Source organism: Sciurus carolinensis, chromosome 7 (genome assembly GCF_902686445.1).
Source record: "Sciurus carolinensis chromosome 7, mSciCar1.2, whole genome shotgun sequence".
Taxonomy (NCBI): Eukaryota; Metazoa; Chordata; class Mammalia; order Rodentia; family Sciuridae; genus Sciurus; species Sciurus carolinensis.
In genome coordinates, this window is record NC_062219.1 from 138,806,803 (window position 1) to 138,820,979 (window position 14,177).

The 14,177-nt window shown below is 41.1% G+C and overlaps 1 protein-coding gene across 2 annotated transcripts in view; it reads left to right on the forward strand.

Moving 5' to 3' along the window:
- Positions 1-6,557, forward strand: part of Riok1 (RIO kinase 1) — a 31,520-nt gene extending 24,963 nt beyond the window's left edge. For both annotated transcript variants that reach the window (XM_047558298.1, XM_047558300.1), the window contains exon 17: positions 273-6,557. In XM_047558298.1, coding sequence (XP_047414254.1) covers positions 273-383 — 111 coding nt within the window. In that variant the 3' untranslated portion in view covers positions 384-6,557. The remainder of the gene's footprint in view (positions 1-272) is intronic.
- The last annotated feature ends 7,620 nt before the right edge of the window (positions 6,558-14,177 follow it).

The window sequence follows — 14,177 nt, forward strand, 5'->3', positions numbered from 1 at the left end:
TTCATTAAAATACAGAGCTTGTAAAGAAAAGCGCTTGCAAACTTTTAGTAACATCCACAGAGAAATTTGTTAGGTTGTCAAAAAATTTGTGTTAAAGCTCAAAAGCAATTCTTACCCAAAGTTCCACCACCAACCTATAATTCATTTTCATTTTGTTAAGCTATACTCACTTTTATCCTTTCACATGAGTTTTTATAATAATATAAAGTTTGTAATAATAATATGCATACTCCAAATGAATGAAATTTTTGAGTTTTGTTTGTTTGTTTCAGGAAAGAAAAAAGATGGTAAAGGAAGCCCAGAGAGAGAAAAGAAAAAACAAAATTCCTAAACATGTGAAAAAAAGAAAGGAGAAGACAGCCAAGACCAAAAAAGGCAAATAGAGTGAGAACTCTATCATGTAGTCATTTTCCATCAGCTGCTTTTCTCACCTGAACTCGAGCTGCAGCTGGAAGATGGCTTGTTGATTTTAACTGAACAGTTATTGTGGCCCTGTTTGTGAAGACTGATTGAAATGTTTTCCTGTAATTATGTAAAAAGCCCTAAGCTCTCATGTCCAGATCCAGTCACTGACCGTGTCGGTACTGACAGGATTTGTCTAAGCTACTATTTTAATGAAGAACTTGGTACATTTTTATTTTTATATTTTTCTCTTGCAAATCTCTTTTTAGAAGTATCGTAAATATCTAAATATTCCATAACCTTTATGTCAGTGTAAAGGCACTTTAGACAAACTTGGGAAAATCATTTTTGCTTTCTTTATACATGCCAAAGACATCTGAAATCATTTGATTATAAGGCCACAGTTTATATAAAAGGGAGTTTTGCTCATAAGAGAATTCTTTTAGCCATTAATGTAGTCATTCACTGCAACTCTGTTCTTGGATTGCAATGTTATTGGCAACATTTAATGTTATTTGTGGTACACTTACATTTCATCTTTAGTAGGACTTTTCAGTTTATAAACTTTCATATTTGGCCATTTGGCATATTCATCAAATATGAGAATTTTAGGTGCTGGAGATAGAAAAGTGAACAAAACAGACAAAAAATTACACCCTTTGGATAGTTTGCATCTTAATAGGAAGATAAGACATTAAATAAAATTGTGTCAGCGGATGATAAATTCTATGAAGATGGTACTGAGAGGCAGGAAAGCCTGTGGAGGTGCAGATTTGCAATTTAAAATAGGTCTCTTGGGACAGGCATGGTGGTACATGCCTATAATCCCAGCAACTCAGGAGACTGGGGAAGGAGGATCACAAGTTCAAAGCCTGCCTCGACAACATAGTGAGACCCTGTTTCAAAGTAAAGAGGGCTGGGGATATAGCCCAATGGTATAGTACCCCTGGATCCAATCTCTAGTACCACACAAAAAAGGAGGGGTGATTCTTGGACTGGGGGTGTAGCTCACAGAACTTGCCTAGTATGTGTGAGTCCCTGGATTTGATCCCTAGCACTACCAAAAAAAAAATTTCTTAGGCCATGTTGCTGAGAGGTGATATTTGAGCATGTATTTAAAAGAATCTGAATCTTGTGCATGTCAGGAGAGAACATTCCAGACAAAGTGAAGAAATAGGCTGGAACATCAGAATCCAGAGAGAAAGGAGTAGATGAGGTCAGGCAGGGTAAGGCTGTGGGAGAGTTTTGAGCAGAGGAATAGTATGATCTGACTTCTGTCCTAAAAGGATGGCTCTGGCCTCTGAAGAACTGAAAGAAAGTCGGGGATGGGAGGTAAAGGGTATGTTTATTGTGGTAACCCAGGTAAGAGATGCTGATGGCTTGGTCTAGGATGGTAGCAGTGGATATGGAGAGAAGTAATTGGATTGCTAAGGGAATAATTGAGGAGTAGGAGAGAGAGTGAAGGATTTATGACCTAAGAAGCCACTGAGCTAATTGTAGTTGCTACTTAATTGATGGGAAGAAATGTGGGTGGAGCAGGCTTGGGTGTAGGAGAGAGAAAGCCTTATATCTCAACACAGTGCAAATATCGAAAAGAAATGATCAGGTTTTAAAAAATTATTTTTCCATACTTTATGTTAAAAAATGGCTATTTTAAACATTATGTTCAAAAACTTTCTATATTAAAAAAATATTAGTTTCCCCTTAAACTTGTACCTCTTAGTTTGATGGTGGGTTATTGGGAGGAATCTCTGGAGCACTTAAAATTGAAGTCCAATTTTATTATATTCAAAATAATTCTCCCTCCTGACCTTAAAGTTTAAAATATGAAGCACAATTTCAGTGAAACACAAAAGTAGTCCCTTTAAAATAGTCCACAGTGAACATAACAAGGAAAAGCAAAACCAGTCTGAACAACCCTGTATACATTTGGAAAGTTTATCTTCAAGATCTTTTGATTCTTAATGCCTCCAACATGGTTATTCACATCAGGTGGTCTGCTCGTCAGATCTGCCTTTTGCCGAATAATGTGCTTTCTCAGCATGGAATCAATTCCTCTTGACCAAAAGTTTAGTAGGATTGAGGGGGCAATTCATTGTCTTTCACACTGCTGCTGAGAGGAAGTGGCTTATAAAACATCAAGATTTGGAACTGCAGGGGCATTCCAACCTGAGAGCCACTTTTCTGATACTTCTCACTGCTGTGGCTGTTTCCATTTGTATTCTGAGCCAGTGGTGGTGGTATCACCAAACTTGTCTGAAAATAAATTTCCTCTGTTGTCTTTCTTATCAGAAGACTTGGGTATAGGAACCTGATTTGTAGGCAAACTACTTATAGAGGCTACCAGTTGACTTTGGTTACTATTGAATTTTGATTGCTTAGTAATTAGGTTTTGGTGTTAATGGGTTATTGGTTGTACAGTAACTTCCCATTTGGAAGGATGAGGTTTGGGTCTTTGGGCCCAACACTGAGGACATAATTTTGCCAATTGCAGATGTATCTGATTTTTCTATGATATTTTGCTAATTTTCTCATTCCTTCAAATAATGCAAATGTTTCTAAAAGTGAAGAAATCCCACTTTCCTATGCTGCTGTCATTCTCATTCCTCCACCAACAAAGCAGTTTGGGGACAACTTTGCTCAGTCTGGAGGTTCCGTCATTTGAGTGTGGTCTTTGAGTAAAGAGGCAGGAAATGGAGCAGCTTTTCGCTGAGATCTGTGCAAGTATGAGTCTGTGGTTCTTGGCTCGCATCAAGTTTTCTTCAGCTTTATGACATAATGAAGATGGACCCAAGATGTTGAAAACTTTTAGTTTGGTACAAAGAGTTCTTTGAGAACTTGTCTCCTTTTCATGAGTGCTTGTTGCTTGACTGTGGGCCTATCCTGTTTTATGACTGTGATCTCATTATATTTTGGCTCAGAAAATGAAGAGATAAAATAGGAGATGCTTTTAAAAACTGATAAAAATTAAATTGAAGGACATCTCAAATGTCGAATCCTGAATGATAACTTTTTTTTTTAAGTCCTTTTCATTTTCAAAACCTTGACAGAATTTCTAATTTTTCTAATTTTTAGTTTTGTTAATTTTTAATAAAGATCTTGAATAGGAAGCTTTGCTTTGATTTCTGAGGTTGACAGTTGAAGAGTTGCAAGGATCAGCAGCAAGGGCAGGTTCTAGTTGGGCATAGCTGCCTGTGAAGACTTTTTTTGTGGTCACACGGAAGGGATAAGGTTTCACCCACTGGGATTATAGGCCAGAGCCCTCCACATTCTATCTGTCAAATTGATTGGATTGGGGTCGGGGATTTAGCTCAGTGGCAGAGTGCTTGCCTTGCATGTGCAAGGCCCTGAGTTCGGTCCTCGACCCTGGGGAAAAAGAAGAAGGGGGGGAAAATTGATTGGATTATTATATTCCAGACATTTTAGTTAGAGTTTTTAACTTGTCTATCATTTGAGTTTGCGTTGCCTTGGACAGGAAGGCTTCTAGAGGTGATCCAGGGGAACCCTACATTGTTGGATATCAGACATTTAAGCTGGTTTCCTAAGGAATAGATTGTTGTGTTGAATCTGTGCCTCCAGAGATTTTAATCCCAATTGGTAGGATTGTAGAAGGCCCTGGACTTGAGTTTGGAAACCCAGGACTGCATTTGTGGTATTCTTGACTTTGATTTCCAGCTTGCTTTAATTTTCTGTGCCAGTCCACATGCTCCTGCTTTGGTTTCATGGTCATGAGACAGCCTAGTGCAGGGAGACTAGCCACACTGCCACATCATCCTTTTTCTCTTTTTTTCAAGGGGTCGAGGGGTTCTTATTACGTGAGCAGAGCTATTTCCAATTCTCCAGGATAGAGTTTCCATGGCTTATTAGTGTTGTTTAAAAACTGACCCTCTTTCATCTTCAGATGAGCCTCTAGCCTGTATACATTCAGCATAGAGTCATCATGGGGTCCTGTAATTCAGTAGTGAAAAAGCGATGGCAGGTCCTCTGGGGCCAAATCATTGTTGGAGTCAAATTGCTAGAGTGCTAAGCTGGGGAAAGCATTAAGCGGGAGAAGCAGGAGGTCAGAACTGGGTATTTAAAGTTGTTATACAAAGGGAGGTTGTCTTGCTGGGAATGGTTAGGAACGGCCAAGGATGCAAGTGGCTGCCATGGAATGTCAGATAAGTGCATTAAGGCAAAAGGATCAGATGCTGGGACTGGGGTTGCAAAGGCACCTGTGTTCTCTTAGGCATGATGTGAGAGTCACTGAGAGACCACATGGGAGTCAGAGGATGTGAGTCGGGGAGGGGCAGCATGGAAGCCTGCAGAACAGAGGGGGAGTGAGTGGCAACTGGTGAAGTGACTCAGGGCACCTGCGGGAGGGCCAGAGTTTAGGTGGAATAAGGAAAAGGGAACCATCAGAGAAGACAGGGATAAAAAGCTTTCTGTTTCTGACCTCGAGTTGTGAGGGCACTGTGGGGTAGTTTCACAGATTAGAAGGATAGGAAAGGAAACCTATTTTTTACTTGACTTGAGGTACAGACCCCATTGTGGGATTGGATGCATCACTTTTTTGGATCCTGATACCATTCAGTATGCTGTAACCACTGTGGAGATAGGGGTACCTCTATGCTTCTTAGATGTAACCAGTGGTTTATAGGACACAAGAACAGGGTACATGATACTAGGAGGATACAGTCAACCAAATCCAGAATAAGGGAGAAACCGAATGAGAGCCAGTGTGGTGGTGCATGCCTGTAATCCCAGCAACTCCGGAGGCTGAGGCATGAAGATCTCAAGTTCAAGACCAGCCTTAGCAACTTAGTGAGGTCCTAAGCAACTTAGTAAAACCCTGTCTCTCAAATTTTTAAAATGAGACTGGGGATGTAACTCAGTGGTAAATAGTCCCTGGGTTCAATCTCCAGTACCAAAAGAAAGAGGGAACTACTATTTTTAAAAAGCTCCACAGATCTAAGGTATATGTATCCAATTGCTGTGAACTTTATTTTGATCCTGGTCAAACTATGAAAAATTGGGATGGTTTTTTAATACAAGAAGGAAAATTGAAAATGAAATAGGTATTATATAACAGTAGGGAATTGTTCATTTTATATAATACATGATATTGTAATTAGATTTTTTAATTCTAATTTTTAAAAATTGTGAATATTTGGGATTGCTTTAAAATACTTCTTTCTGAACAAAGTGGTGATAAGTAAAACAAGATCAGTAGATCATTAACTGCTAAAGCTAGGTAGTGGTTATGTGGGAATTCATTATATTATTTTTATGATTTTTGTGCATAAAAATTCGTGTAAGAGAAAGTTATTTTAAAAGAGATTAAGAATATTGAGCACTTAACAGGGATTTTCATATAACAGTACTACATTATACAAGTGTCTGTGGATGTTATTTCACTTTTTAACTAAACTTCTTTTGCTTAGTTATCAAGGTTTAACCACTTGGTCAGGGCAGAACTGTAATGCCTACTGGTACTGGCCTAGCGTGAGGTCATCTGAAATGTCCAAACTGTTTAGATCTTAAATGTCCCCCAAAGGCCATGTGTTGGTCCCCAGCTGATGGATTTGTGGGGGTCAGGAGATGACCTAATGGGAGGAAGTCACATCATTGAGGGTATGCCCTTGAAGGGGGCATTGGGACCCTGGCCCCTTCCTGGCAACCATAAGGTGAATGGCTTGACTTTGCCATGTGCTTCCCACAGGCCCCTGTGGGAAGCCAAGTGACCCTGGGCTGAAACCTCTGAAACTAAACCGAAGTAAACATTTCCTTTCCCTCTAGTACTAAGGATTAACCCAGGGCCTTGTGTATGCTAGGCAAGTAGGCAAGCACTCAACCACGGAGCTACAACCCCAGCCCAGCCCTAACATTTCCTTTAAGTTATTATCTCTGGTGTTTTGTCACAGGGACAAAAAACTTAGTCTAATACATGCCCTTTGGGTTCAAAAATTCAAATCACCCAAGTGAATGAAGTTAGAGAATTTGTGTATTGAACAAATGCTGATAAATGCCAAATCCGCTCCTTTTTTTAAAATACGATGTCACCTTCTTGGTGAGACTTATCCTACCCACTCCATTTGAAATTGCAGTCTGCTCACTTCCTGAAGAAGGGCACCCATTTGGCTCCTTTTTTTTTTTTTTTTTGGTATGGGGAATTGAACTCAGGGACACTTTACCACTGAGCCACATCCCCAGCCCTTTTTAATATTTTCATTTGAGACAGAGTCACACTGAGTTGCTTAGAGTCTTGCTGAGTTGCCAAAGCTGGCCTTGAATTCGCCATCATCTTGCCTCAACCTCTTGAGCCTCTGGGATTACAGGCGTGAACCACTGCTCCTGGCCCCATTTGGCTTATTACACTTACAGTACATTATTTTTCTGTAGCTTTTTAACAGACAATTTGCATATTGAATTTACTTATGTATATTGTGTATCTTCCATCAGCTTCTAACCTCTGACCAGAATGTAAGCTTTATAAGGGCAGGGATTGTTTCTTTGGCCTGATTTTTACCCCAGCACCTAGATTGGTTCCTGAAACATAATAAACTCAAATAATTAAGTGAATAACGTGTTTCCTGAATAAACATGAGGCTGTCGCATCAATTGAGTGTACCACTATAGTTCATCAGAATGAAAACGAGGAGGTGCCATGGGGTTGATGTGCACCCTGTAGCCTACCTACCCCATGACCAGTGGTGCATGTGTTTGGATGGCCAGCTGAGTTGGTGAAGGTTGCAGAGCCTGCTGCTGTGCATTAGCACCCTTGGCATGGGTGGAACTGAAGCCAGTGAAACTGATGTGTCTCCAACTACGTGAAGATAATAAATATTTCCATTTTGACTTTATAAAGTCATTTGAATATCATACATAGCACTTAGAAAAGTGGATTTACTAATGAATTACTCAATCCCAAAGCACCACAATGGATTTACTAATGAATTACTCAATCCCAAAGCACCACAATGAAGAGAAAATGAGACATCTTACAGACTTTGGTGGAGACAGGGATCTTGCAATGTTATTCTCCTGGGTGATCTCCCAAGTCCTGGACTTAAATGATCCTCTGGCCTCAGTCTCTCAAATAGCTGGGACTTTGGACCTGTATCATTGCAACTGACAAGACTAAAAATTTTTTAAATGTGTTACATGATTGCAAGAGATGTTCCTATGTTTAAACCAGACCTCTGTTTACCTGAAAAGCTGACAAACTCCCACAGTGAGGCCTGTCATGTTCCTTTTCTTCAAGAGGGTATAGAGTAGTAGCCCAGCCCAGGGGTTGGTGTAGTATTTAGACTAGCCCAACCTAGCTTTTCCTTAAGTGATACCAATACTTGGCAGTAATGTTGCCTGGCTGTCTCAGGCCACTTTAGCATGTAAACATTGTCCAGGCTTATTGGGGGCAACTTTAGCCCAAGGTCCTTCTCAGCTGTTACTGGTAAACTGCTGTGAGACTGGGTAAGCTGTTTTTCTTCTGGAGGAAATTCTTCATCTGTAAATTGAAGGAGTTGACCCAGGTGGTCATACACTGTCTTTAAAATTCTGTTATTTAGGACTAGGGAATATAACTCAGTGGTAGAGCACTTGCCTAGCATGCACAAGGCCCTGGGGTCAATCACCACCACAACCACACACACACACACAAAAGGGCTGGGGTTGTGGCTCAGTGGCAGAGCGCTTGCCTAGCATGTGTGACACATTGGGTTTGATTCTTGGCACCACATATAAAAAAATGAATAAAGGGCCATCAACAACAAAAAATATAAATAAAAATATTTTAAAATAGGTTATTTATTAAAGTATATTAGATTCATATAGGAAAAGACCTTTATTTTTTGTTTATTTTAGAGAGTCTCATTAAATCTCCTAGGAAGGTCTGGAACTCACAATCCTGCCTCTGTCTCCTGAATATCTTGTATTATAGGCATGTACTACTATGTCTGGCTGAGGGATTGAACCCAGGGGCTCACACATGCTAGGCAAGCACCCTGCCACTGATCTACATCCTCATCCCCTGCCTTTTTTATTTTTGTACTTGGAAGTGAACTCAGGGGCTCTTTACATCCTCAGCCCTTTTTATTCTCTATTTTGAGACAGGGTCTTGCTAAATTGCCCAGACTGGCAAACCTCCTGCCCCAGCCTCCCTCCCAAGTAGCTGAGATTTATGGTATGTACCACTATGCCCAACCGGAATAACAACTTTTGAAAAAGTGTTTATTAAAAGTAAAATAAATGGCTGGGTATGGTGGTACATGCCTGTAATCCCAGCTATTTGGAAGGCTGAGGCAGGAGGATCACAAGTTCAAGGCCAGCCTCAGCAATTTAGTAAGGCGCTGTCTCAAAATAAAATTTTAAAAGGTCCAGGGTAAAGCTCTGAGGTAAAAATGCTTGCCCAGTATGTACAAGGCCCTGGGATCAAAATAAATAAAGTAAATGGTTTTAAGGTACTGATTACCACAGAAGTCAGGTTTGCTATTTATATGAATCATAATCTCATAAGACAAATTGTACTGTGTCCTATTTTGATTTTGGAATAGGAATACCATTCACTGTCCTTGCAATAATTTTTTCTCCTCTAGAGGGAGATGTGGCACTGAGATCTGATTATGAACATGCCCTCCCAGGAGCCTGCCTGACAGGCTGCCTCTGTGCGAACTGGACTCCTCTAGTTGCCAGGAATAGCCAAGTTGCAGTCCCCTTAAGGAAAGGGGACCCTGATATAGTGGACACTTGTTTGGTGGTTGGTTTTTAAATTAATCCTCACCAGAGAGCTCTTAAGGAACTAACTCCTCAACATTCATTTTCCAGAAGTTGTACCTCATTTAAGCAAGTGGTGTTTCATATACTACATATACTTTAGTAAAAGAACAATGACAACAGCAATAAGCTTCCCAAGGGACTTTAGACGGAGGGTCTAGCATGCTATCAACTTGCAGACTCGCTTCATCTTTCTGGGCCTCAGTTTCTTCATCTATAAAATGATGATGTTGAACTAACAAGTAAAGTTTCTGATAGTTCCAGAGCAGCACTGCTCAGCTCAGGAGACTCTTGCCACCTGTGACCATGAGTTTATGCCGTGTGGCTGGTGTAAAATACACGCTGGATTTTGAATGGTATGGAAAAAAAATGTAAAGTAGCAATTATTTTTTTAATGTCAAGTACATATAAAAATGATATTTCACATATATTGGGCCAAATAAATTTATCGACATTAATTTCACCCATTTTTACTATTTGGGGATAGAAAATTATCATTTCCATATGTGGTATATATAAAGGAAGGAATGGGCACGTTTCCCCCTAAGATCTAAGCCAATTTTTCTATAAATGTTTTTTAAAATTTTCTCTTCAGGAATATTTCCTCTTTCTGAAAAACAAGGCACCAGGCACCATGGAGCACAGCTGTAATCCCAGCAATTCCGGAGGCTGAGACAGGGGAATTGCAAGTTTGAAGCCAACCTCAGCAGGTTAGCAAGAGTCTAAGCAATTTTATTAGACCCTGTCTCAAAATATGAGTACATAAGAGGACTGGGGATGTAGTTCAGTGGTAAAGAGCCCCTGGGTTCAATCTTCATTCCCCTCAATCCTCCCCCAAAAGACAACAAAAATATAAAATTGCCATTCCAATTGCTTTAAATACAGATCCATCTATACAGTATATGAGGAAAATTCTTAAGAACTGACATTAAATGCAGGTTGAATATCCCTTATCCAAAATGCTTGAGACCAGAAGTATTTCAATTTCAGATTTTTTTTCCAGATTTTGAAATATTTGCATAGACTTTACTGTTGTTCATCTCTAAATTCAAAATCCAAAATTCTGCACTGGGGACGTTCCTGAATGATAGAACACTTGCCTAGTATGTGTGAGACCCTGGGTTCAATTCCCAGTACCACAAACAAACAAAAAAAAATTCAGCATTCTTTAAAACTGGAAAATTTTGATCATCATATTGGTACTTTAAAATATTTCAGATTTTGCTGAGTGTGTTGTAATCCCAGCTGCTCAGGAGGCTGAGGTAGGAAGATCTCAAGTTCAAGGACAGCCTGGGCAACTTAGTGAGATCCTGACTCAAAATAAAATGAAAAGGACTGGGTGTGGCGCTAGCTCAGCGGTAGAGTGCTTGCCTGGGTTCAATCCCCCAACTGAAAAAATTTTTTTCTGATTTTTGGAGCACTTTGGATTTTGGATTATTGAATTAAGGATGCTCAATTTATACCTGTTTCTTCCCAAGAATATTTTGTTAGCTTGTTAGTTTGCTCCTCAAAATCTCTGCCAAAGGTTATTACTAGGGTAAGAGAACATGACCCTAAGTGCCTTCCACTCCACCTCCAGGCATGACAGATCTTTTAAACCTCTTGTTTTACCTTACCAAAGAAAAAAGCAGAAGAAGGGGGATGGAGGAAGGGGGAAGGGGAAGGAAGAAGGAAGCAAAAGTACAATTTTCACTTTATTTTTAATAAATTTCCTTTAATTTTTGTTTTTGAGCTCTGGGTTTCAAAAGAAGTGTGCTTTACCACTGAGCTACATTCCTCAGCCCTTTTTATTTTTTATTTTGAGATAGTGTCTTCTTACTGAGTTGCCAAGGCTGGCTTCAAACTTTTTTTTGTTGTTGTTGTTAGATGGACAACGTGCCTTTATTTTATTTGTTTACTTTTATGTGGTGCTAAGGATCCAACCTAGTGCATCACATGTGCCAGGGAAGCACTCTGCCACTGGCCTGCAGCCCCAGCCCTGGCCTCAAACTTTTGATCTTCCTGTCTCAGCCACCAAAGTAGGTAAGATGACAGGTATGCACCACGGCTGCATGTATAATCTGCCTTTTTAGAAGTTTTAAATGGTTTTCATTAAGCAATATATTCAAAGCTATCAATGGAAAGATCAAAGCCATTTAGAGGAAGGCAGGCTTTGCTATATAGCAAAACCTTTGGAGGATGGTACATTAGTTGCCTGGCTCTGTTTCCTGAGCTATTAGGCAGAGGGCCGTGAGCTGCGGGAAGTCATTTGACACTGCCTCCCTAGCCTTTGCTCATCTCCATAATGAGGAGGTTGGACCAGGTGATTGCTAAGGTCTTCCCTAGTATCGACTAGTTGGATGAGCATTGGCAAATGCAACCCACTGAACTTCATCTGGAATGAGGAATGAATGTCAAATGTGATGTCAGGGAAAGTTCAAAGCTTGGCACTTAGAAAGTTCTTAATTCGGACAGCATGGTGGCGCACATCTGTACCCCAGGGACTTTGGAGGCTGAGGCAGGAGGATCAAAAGTTCAAGGCCAGCCTCAGCAACTTGGTGAGCCCCTAAGCAACTTAGGTGAGATACTGTCTCCAAATAAAAAATAATGACAATAATAAAAAATTTTAAAAAAGGGCTGGGGATGTAGCTCAGTGGTAATGCCCCTGTGTTCAATTCCCAGTACCAAAAAAAAAAAAAGATTCATGTTGACTTTCCCAAATAATTCGGAGACTCTAATACAATTCCATTTCCTATATCACTTTTTTGTTCTGTTACCTGCTTCCAACATAAGTGTTCTTTAACGAACAAGATTTGGAATTTGAAAACAGCACCCCCCCATCAACATGATGTTTTAAGTCCGGAGCGCAGCGCTTGGAGAAAGAGACAGAAGTGGCCTTTACTTCTAACGCTGTGCTGCTGGGAATATGTTCTCGAGAACAAGTGAGGGCTTTCATTTCAAGTGGACATAAAGAAAATCATACTAAATTGTAAATGGCTCATTTCTGTTGAGCAAATCTAGACATGGGCTGGGCAGCGGAATGCCTGGACGGGTGTGGCGGGAAGTGAAGAGAGAAGCGCAGAGAGGAGCGGGAGGATCCACAGCCACACTTACTGACTGCACGGTTTTCTCTGGGACCAGCCCAGCCCCGGCTGGCCCATTACAGCAGGAGGAGCCGCCCCTCCCTATTTTGGGCACAGGACTACCACATGCTGTTTGTGGGCTCTGGTGGAGCTGAACCGGGAGCTTGAGGCCCTGTTCTCCCATTAGGTGACAGGTGCGTGCATGCTCATCCAGAGGGCGGGACAAGGGGCGGAACCTGTGAATCAGTCAAGCTTTTGACTCTACTCCACCTTGGGACCCCAGTGTTCCTTTGGTATGGAAGCTAAGTAGTAACAGAGTTTTTTGTTATTGTTCTTGAGTATTTATATTTGGTTCTGTTTGGTTTAGGTTTATGGCAGCCTTCAGGAGCATCTAGTTACCCAGCTATGTGTAAAGTAAAATAGGAGCTCCTCCTCCTGTTGGAAAACCCAGATGCAGCCGGGTGTAGTGGCTGGGACTTCGGAGGTGGTACACACCTATCATCTCAAATACTCGGGAGGCTGAGGCAGAAGGATTGTGACTTTGAGGCCAACTTGGGCAACTTAGTGAGACCTGGTTCTCCCTCCCCTGCACATAAAAAGGACTGGGGCTATAACCCAGTGGTAGAGCACCCCTATGTTCAATCCCCAGTACTGGAAAAGCACAAAGCGCACTGCCTCTGGCAGTGGCTTCATTGCTGCGTGTTCACTTTATGGACAGCAGTACCCTTGGTATCCAAAGGGGATTGATTCCAGCAACCCCCAAAGACACCAAAATCCACAGATGCTCAAATCCCTTCTCTGAGGTGTCACAGTATTTGCACATAAATTACACACATCCTCCTGCATGCTTTAAATTCTCTCTAGAGTACTTATGTAAATAGTTGTTACACTGTTTTATTTAGGAATAATGACAAAAGAAAACGTGCACAAGTTTAGTACAACTCAGTGTGAACCTAACCATCCCATCGTAGGCCTAACCATATAGTACAGGAAAGTCACACCAAGTGAACAAGGCTCGGACCCTGAGTGCTGGAGAGACAGGATCTGTGAGGTGGCAGGAGGCTATGCATGGATTCAGTATAGTGCTTAGTGCAGGAAATTAATGTTTTGCCTTTTGGAACTTTCTAGAACTTTTTTTCTGAATATTTTCAATCTGAATCTATTGGTAGTTGTAGGATCAGTGAATATGGAGGGCCAACTCTATGTCTTATGATTGTTGCTTTTAACCTTTGTCCTCCGGGGAGAAAGTTTCCTTTACCAAAGAACCTGTGAGCCCACCTGGGACATTGACCTCCCAACATTTCTCCAAAATGCCTTTGAGCCGGATGTGGTGGCACACACCTCTGATCCTGGCAACTTGGGAGGCTGAGGCAGGAGGATCACAAATTCTAGACAAGCCCCACCAACTTAGCAAGGCCTAAGAAATTAGTGAGAACCTGTCTCAAAATAAAAAACAGGGATGGGATTGTGGCTCAGTGGTAGAGTGCCTGCCTGGCATGTGTGAGGCCCTTGGTTCCATCCTCAGCACCACATATAAATAAAAAAAATAATGAAGGTGTTGTGTCCACCTACAACTAAAACAAAATATTTTTAAAAATGATAAAAAACAGAAGACTGGGGATGTGACTCAGTGGTAAAGTGCCCCTGGGTTCAATCCCTAGTACCAAAAACACAACACAACACAAAACAAAAATCCCTTTGAGCTTGAGGATCAGCTCTGAGTCCCTGGTTGGCCCAGAGGAGACTGAAATGCTCCTGCCTCTGGAAGCTGGGGGTGGGAACAAAGAGTAGGTTCTCTGGGGACAGTGCTCTAGACTGAGGTGAAGTTTCTAAAGGTGTCACAAAGACCAAACTCCAGTTCTCTGGCTGCATGGGCTTGCTGCAATCAAGATAGTCCTGGAAAAAAAATCCTTCAATGATCTTAACAATGGGAAAACATTTGTAATAAAGAACAAGCTTCCA